Below are 8,215 nucleotides of genomic sequence, written 5' to 3' on the forward strand. Positions count from 1 at the left end.
GCTGCCCTGCCCAACACAGACACACAGAATCTCAGAGTCTGCTGCCCTGCCCAACACAGACACACAGAATCTCAGAGTCTGCTGCCCTGCCCAACGCGAACACAGTATCTCAGAGTCAGCTGCACTCCCCAACACAGACACACGGATTCTCAGAGTCTTCTGTTTATTATACTTTTTCATCCACACGTCTTCTCAATTTCTTGCCCAGTCTCTCCTTTCTCCCCATCACTCAATTTCCGAGTCACCAGCACTCTGTTTCCCCAGTAGACTTCTCTTCACACGCTGCCTCTGCTGCTCATCACTGCTTTCCTGGGTCAAGCCCCAGAAGTCTGCGTTACAATGGAAGGTCCTTAATTCACGCACGCTTTTCCATTAAGAGCGGCGTCCAGGGGCATTCTGTCTCACGTGTTCCACTCCTGGAGATGAGTCTGAGTCTGTACACTCCCCTGGGTACCGTGGTGAGTAGCAGAACCTGAATGCTGAGGGAGAATGCTGACCCAGCCCGTGACTCTTTGGTGTCTCTGTGTGGTCCTGGAGGCCCCGGTCTGCTCTCCTCACACAATACTTAAACAGTATTTTGAAAAGCTGTACAAATAAGTAAACACTCAAAATAAATCTTTACTCAAAGACAGAAGTAAGAAAAACTCTTTGCCCACCACAAGCCCATATCCCAATGTCTGAAGTGTCACTAGAGGTAGCAGGATCTCAAATCTGGGACTAGATTTGACACAAACACAAACCAAAACTGGAGGATTTTCTCAGGTCTAAGAAGAACACGAAGCTGGTCAGATGGCAGAGTTGGGTCTACAGTCAGGCGAACTACCTCTTCCAGTACTTCCGATAAGAACTAATCAAAGGAGCAAGGACTGTCATGTCCCAGACTGCAGAGAGAGATCCACCGTAGGCTTCCTCGCGTGCTAAAAGGGATCACATAAAACATTTTCTGGTAAAAGTCTAGAGTGTTTTTAAGTTTTGCACACACACACACACACACACACACACACACACACACACACACACACACACACCACGTCTGAAGTTGGCATTTGGAAAACAATGTGGAGAGAGGAGCATTTGTAACTGAAGGAGAAGAAAGGGAAGCCGGGCACCTAGAAAGGCCCAGGACTGGGATGTGCGTCCTGCACTCTAGCCTCTTGTGGGAAAGTTCGCTGCGGGACTTCGCCACAGGATCTCCCTTGTTCAAGGGAGTCAGCCCCTGCTCTCTGCCTGGTTGAGGTTCCTCCGCTGAAGAGTGATAGAGCACAACGCGTGCAGAGACGCGAGATGGGGCTCCTCGGTGTGTCCTCCGGGTATTACCAGGAATCGGTGCCAAACCAGCAGTGCGGGCCAGGACTTCAGGAGTGACGCGCGACTTGGAGGCTTCCGTACCCCAGGGCATGTCTTTGCGGCTTAGATCTTGGGAGACCTGGCCCGGCCCAACTACTTGCCCCTAGCCCCTCCTCCAATGATCAGGCTATATAGATCACCGGCCCCAGGCCGGGAGCAGAGGTACCAAGCAACCTGGGCTTAGTGGGTCCTCCTGGTCCAAGCGAGGTGAAGGGACGCCGCTCACTTTTGAGCCCCAGCAGCGCCGCCTAGGCAGCGGCACCACCCCGGCTCGGGTGGCTGTCCCAGAAGTCAGAAGTCGCGGGTTCGGAGCCCGCACCAGGCAGCAGTGCCTCTGTAACCTTCAGGGCTGAGTCCTTTTGGTCTTCCACTTGCACCTCTCTGCCCTTCTAGCCAAGATGGTGAGCCCAACAACTTCCGAAGTGCACCCCACCATGGGGGTCAAGATCTTCTCAGCTGGCATATCCGCCTGCCTGGCAGATATCATCACCTTTCCACTGGACACAGCCAAAGTCCGGCTTCAGGTAGGGTACAATGAAGTTGGCGAGGGTTTTCCGGGCAGAGGAACTGCTGGGGGCAGCCCTGTCGTGTCTGCTGTGGTGTAACCACTCTTTCTCAGGGCAGCTCTGTCTTAGGACTGGGGACTGTAGGAAGGAAATGGGACCCCTTTGCCCGATTGCTGAAGAGTTGTGGGTTGACAGTGACCTCTACCAAGCCCTTCATGCAGCTATGGTGTCCTGAGTAGGTACGATCCTTAGAGTACACCCTTGGAGCTTACAAGCTTGGCACTTTTACCTTTCCTTGATTCTTTGGGGACACTGTCCATCCTGCGCTTAGGGGCTGTGGAGAGTTCCTGGGTACCTTGCCCAGATGTTCAGAGCCTGCACTGCAGCCAGCCCCAACTTTGAGATAGATAGATGATAGGCTGATAAAGAGATGATAGATAGATAGATAGATAGATAGATAGATGATAGATAGACTGATAGATAGATGATAGACAGATGATAGATATATATATAGATAGATGATGATAGATAGATAGATAGATGACAGTAGATAGATTATAGATAGAAGATAGATAGATAGACAGAGAGATAGATAGATGATAGATAAATAGACTGATAGATAGATGATAGACAGATGATAGATATATAGATAGATAGATAGATGATAGACAGATAGATGACAGTAGATAGATTATAGATAGAAGATAGATAGATAGATAGATAGATAGATAGATAGATAGATAGATAGAGGGAAGGAGGGAGGGAGGGAGGGAGGGAGAGAGATACAATTGTAGAGTTGTATGCAGGAGAGGTTGCTGAGAAAGGCAGTTTATAAAAAGCCTAATTGGCAAGCCTTGCCTAGGGCGTCCCCATGGTCCTCATGTGCCAGTCTTTAGTGCTCACCAGGTACAACCCCCTTCCTTAATGGACAGTCACTTCCTCTGACCTGTACCTTTCTGATTTCCAGATCCAAGGTGAAGGCCAGACCTCCACTACCATTAGGTATAAAGGTGTCCTGGGAACCATCACCACCCTGGCAAAAACAGAAGGGTTGCCGAAACTGTACAGCGGTCTGCCTGCTGGCATTCAGAGGCAAATCAGCTTCGCCTCACTCAGGATCGGTCTCTATGATACTGTTCAAGAGTACTTCTCTTCAGGCAAAGAAAGTAAGAAGTGCTGGGGGTGGGGGGGAGTTAGGACCCAGACCACGCTCTATTCAAACATTGAAAAATGAGTGGTAGTATATTTACCTAGCATAGGCTAGGCTCTGAGTTCCATCCCAGCAGCTCCAACTCACCAAAGTCACACAAAGTGTGGTGACATTCATAACAAATTGGCAAAAAAGAAAGTCGGTATTTGCACTGTTTCTTTTCCTCTAGAAAGAAAAGGAGATGTGTAAGCCAGCTCTTCACGTGCAGGTTTACACCGGTAAAATTCCACCAGCCAGGGAGGGGAGCTTTGTGTCTCTTCATCTAAAAAATGTAGGTAGGCTATAAAACGATGCTCAGTGCAGACTTCCCAAAACAGCAGAGTCCCATGGAAGCCTAGAGAGCTCGTGTGAAGTCTAAGAGAGACCACCACGCTCCCCGAGTCTGCGTTAGTGTCCAAGTAAAACTCATCCCCACAGAAAGAACTCCCAATGTTCAGGTCTGGATGCTTCTAGATCAACATTGCATTGTCATTTTGCCAGAGATAGAAAAAACAGATCTACCTAGAGTAGAAAGCCCATTCCGGTAACTTTCTCCAGATGTTTTAATCAACCTCTGGGTATGTCAGATTCTAAACTAACCAGATATATTTTGGGAGTGTCCACATTACGCTTCACCAGTTGATCTAGTAAGCTCTGTTGAGCTGTTTGGGCGGGAAATCGGGCTAGGTTGGCTGACAGTCGCCACTGTGGATGGGAACCCCAGTTCAGCTGACTGCACAACAGTGGCATGTGCTGTGTTGCAAGCCTCTGCAGACTGGGCACAGTGGAGAGGTGTGATCATGCAGATTCGTGAGGAGTCGTTATCTGGATTGAGTCCTGAGAGGGCAGTGGGAGACTTCAAGGGCCAGGGGCAATGTGACGAGAAAAGTCCTTTCCAGACAAGTGAAGGCCGTGCCCAAAATCTCAGTGAGGAGTTGAGCAGATACGCAGGGCCGGGGGGGGGGGGGGTGGACACTGGTGAGAAGGAACAGGAGAGTCCAGAAAATCAGGAGCTGGTCACAGAGGGCCTTGCCACCATTCACTCTAAGGAGTTTGTATTCTATCCACACATGGCTAACATAGATCAGGGAAATGGGTTAATCAAGATGTGAGAGTTAGCCAGTGAGAGGCTAGAGCTAATGGGCCAATCAGCTTATAATTTATGGAGACCTATGTGTGATTTTCTTTGGGGCTAAACAGTTGTGGGGTACCGGGCGGGACAAAAACCCCAACAACAAGCAGGCCCCCATTCATGTTACAAATGGCTTCCTGAAGAAGCGGGGCAGAGGTTGTCCTCTGGCACATGCATGCAAGCCCGTACGCACACACGCACGCGTGCACACACACACAAATTTAAAGATATGTGGGTGTGTAAGGAGGGGGTTCTGGATTTCTTTCTTGATCAATCTTTTGTTCTTCCTGGGTAGCGCCTCCCACTTTGGGAAACAGGATCTCAGCTGGCTTATTGACTGGAGGTGTGGCAGTATTCATCGGGCAACCTACCGAGGTCGTGAAAGTCAGACTCCAAGCACAGAGTCACTTACACGGGATCAAACCCCGCTACACAGGGACCTACAATGCTTACAGAATTATAGCCACAACAGAAAGCTTTTCAACCCTCTGGAAAGGTAACTGTCGACCTGATGGACTTTCGTAATAATTAAGGCATCTTATCATAAACTTCCACTTATTAAATGTTGTCTTGTTTTTCTCCAGGGACAACCCCTAATCTGATGAGAAATGTAATTATCAATTGTACAGAGCTGGTAACATATGACCTCATGAAGGGGGCCCTTGTGAACAACCAAATACTGGCAGGTACTTTCCGTATACAAAAACATGTCTGCACCTTCCAGTCTCAGTTGGAGGTTCTAAAGCTATGGGGGGTTGAATTCCTTAATTCTAGTAGGCTTCTCTTTTCCTCTTTTGAGAGTTAAGAGTGTGTGTGTGTGTGTGTGTGTGTGTGTGTGAGAGAGAGAGAGAGAGAGAGAGAGAGAGAGAGAGAGAGAGAGAGAGAGAATGTAGCAGCCCCTAGCTGATCTGGAACACCATATTCAGACCAGGCTGGTCACCAACCTGAAATCCTCCTGCCTCTGTCTCTCAGATGCTGGGTTAAAATGTGTCCCATCACATCTGGCAAAAAAGACCTAAAACTTAAAAGTTGTGTTGGGAAAAGTAAAAGTACAAAGGGGTGTCGTGGCCATATTCTCTGTTAATACGAAGAAGCACTCGTCCGCTGGGATTCCTCTCTCAGCAGGCAGTCAAGCTTGGCTTACCTCTTCCAGAGTTCTCACTGATTTCATCTCAATGATTTCCTGTTTCCATAGACACAGACATTCTCCTTTGATGATTTTAATTCAATTGAGCAGTACTAGATGCTCATGTATCAGGTGTGACGCCAGGTCCAAGGCACAAAAAAACTTAGGGTTATCCTAAAATAACACCCCTGCAAATAGACCTGCAGTCATTATCCGTTCCCCGTCAGCCATGGTTTTTCATAACAAGTCTGAGCTTGCTTTTATATGCTCATCTGTTTATAAGACATCACTTTACCCTCCTGTTACTAATAGGTTGACAAGGGTCTCACAGTCTGGTGTTGACGCATTTCGCTGGTCCCTTTCAGACGACGTGCCCTGCCATTTACTGTCAGCTCTTGTGGCCGGGTTTTGCACCACCTTCCTGGCCTCTCCGGCAGATGTGGTAAAAACAAGATTCATCAACTCTCTACCAGGACAGTACCCGAGTGTACCCAGCTGTGCTATGACCATGCTCACCAAGGAAGGACCAACGGCTTTTTTCAAAGGGTAGGATATGACCTTCTGTGTCTATAAGGTTGTGTTTAAGGTGTCTGTGGACATGGGGACACTGTCTCGGCAAAACAACTGGCATTTAGTCTACCAGGCCTGGTCCATGCAACGGCCTCAAACTCTATCTTTGCCTTGTCATGAATGTCTTCAATCCGCCAATCCCATCATGCCGGAAAATTAAAGCCAATTCATTCTTTTTAGCAGTGCTTGAAGGGAAGCAACCCCAGGGCCTTGCACGTGCCAGGCAAGCAGTCTATTGCGGAGCTATGCCTTTAGCTAATTTTAAAATTTTTCTATTAAAGCAAAACCACAGAAAATATTGCTTGGATTATGATTACACTCGTGTCAAAAGTACGATGAAGACATAGATCACATTTCCTCACAAAGTGATATTATATTACATTGAAAGCCACTTTTCTAATAAAATACAGTATGACATAGCTTTTAAATATATTCGACAAGTATTACAAAGATATAACCTTTTGAATTGCAAAGCCATGCCCCGAGATTTCTAAAATAAAATATGAATGTATGATGCATATTATATAAAATCCTAAGTCTATCTGTTCTTATGATATATTAATACAAATAATATACATTATAAAATTAATTAAAATGGATATACCACCTATAAATTGCTGACCACTTAATAATTTAATCTTTTGCAATTTTTTAATAGTTTTACAAAATTTTAAATAGTTTTAATATGGATAGTCTTGACAAATCATGCTAAATTAAGCGAGTTGAGCTGAGCGTGGAGGCAAACACTTATAATCCTAGAACATGGGCAGCTAAGGCATGGGGACTGCTGTGAGTTCAAGACCAGCCTGAAATACAGAGTGAGTTTCAGGCCAGCCAGGACCACATAGCAAGACCTTGTCTCTAAGACTGAGGAGATCAGTCAGTCCGTCTGTGACGCTCTGGCCACATGCACATGGAGACTGGAATTCAGTTCCAGAACCCATGTAAAAAGCCAAGCGTAGGGGCACATGCTTGTAATCCCAGAGCTAGGCGGCAGAAGCAAGAGGTTTCCTCGTGTTTGCTGGCACCCAGGCTGGCCTAATAATTGAGCCCCATGTCTCAGGAAGAGACCTTGTCTCAAAAAAGGGAGAGGCTAGAAGGCCACGCCGAGGAACAGCCAAGGTTAACCTTTGACCGAGAAGGTGGGAAGCTCGTGTTTAATGGATGAAGAGTCTGAGGAAACAAAATGCCGTGGCTCTGACTCTGGTGTTTACTACACATTATACGTGCACTTAATGCTACAGAAAAATACATTGAAAAATAGTTGAAATGTCAATTTTTATGCTACTTATATCTTTTCACACGAAAAAAAAGCCATGCATCTGGGAGTGACAAGACCCCACAAGAGTGAAAATTCACTGGGGGAAGCTGAGTATGTTGGCACATGCGTGTAGTCCCAGCACTGGGGAGACAGGAGCGCCAGTATTGATCTATAGAAGTCTGAAGCTAGCCTGGGCTGCACAGGCCACCTGGGGTTATATAGCAAGACCCACTCTCAAAACTAAAACAAAACAAATTGTAAAAACAAAGCTCACTGGAAGGTCCTTTTGCAGAAAAGCCTTCTTTTTAAAAAATAATTTACAAAAAAGTCTATTCAGCGGCAGAAGAGACAGCTCAGTGATGAAGACTTCCAGGAGACGTGGGTCCAATTCCCATAGCCATACAGTGACATACAACCACGTTGTTGGTAGAGGAAAGATGAGCATCGAGGACTTCACCTTGTTTTTTTGTTTTGTTTTTTGATTGTTTTTTTATCATTCCTTGAGTTTTGTGAGTCACGTAAGCTGCTCATGGCACCAGGGCTTGTGGCTTTCGAGCGGCTAACGGACTGTGCCCTGTGCTCCCCCAGGTTTGTGCCTTCTTTCCTGCGACTGGCGTCCTGGAATGTCATCATGTTTGTGTGCTTCGAACAGCTGAAGAAGGAATTGATGAAGTCCAGGCAGACGGTGGACTGCACCACATAACGAGCTTGGCGAAAGCGGTGGGGTGCAGCCGTGGTTCCTGTGCTGGAGACCATGAGTAAAACCAACCAAACCAACCAACCAAACAGCTTTAGTCACTTGGCTACTTTAAAAAAATCATTTCTTGTACAGAGCTTTGAAACTCCTTCTAATTTTTCTATAAGGGAAAACTAACACATACATACCATTTTATTCTCCCTGTCTTAAGGAGGAAAAGCATAGCACCCAGTACACATGCTGGCAAAATAATGCCCACATAGAGTACTGTCTTTAACAGGTCTTTTAGGGGTGGGATTCTATGACTGGGTATAAATAATTTTAATTACAGCTCAGACTGGTGTAAAGGAAAACTTTACATCCATAAACACTTAAAAATGAAGTTAT

General features: G+C 46.4%; 1 protein-coding gene across 1 annotated transcript; it reads left to right on the forward strand.

Annotated features, from left to right (window-relative positions):
• Positions 1-1,745: 1,745 nt before the first annotated feature.
• Ucp1 (uncoupling protein 1) lies at positions 1,746-7,834 on the forward strand. Its single transcript, XM_005369550.2, has 6 exons — positions 1,746-1,871; positions 2,821-3,019; positions 4,470-4,670; positions 4,759-4,860; positions 5,666-5,846; positions 7,720-7,834. The coding sequence occupies exons 1-6, from the start codon at positions 1,746-1,748 to the stop codon at positions 7,832-7,834; spliced, it is 924 nt and encodes a 307-aa protein (XP_005369607.1).
• Positions 7,835-8,215: the final 381 nt, after the last annotated feature.

The sequence above is a fragment of the Microtus ochrogaster genome, unplaced genomic scaffold (assembly GCF_000317375.1).
Source record: "Microtus ochrogaster isolate Prairie Vole_2 unplaced genomic scaffold, MicOch1.0 UNK51, whole genome shotgun sequence".
Classification (NCBI taxonomy): Eukaryota; Metazoa; Chordata; class Mammalia; order Rodentia; family Cricetidae; genus Microtus; species Microtus ochrogaster.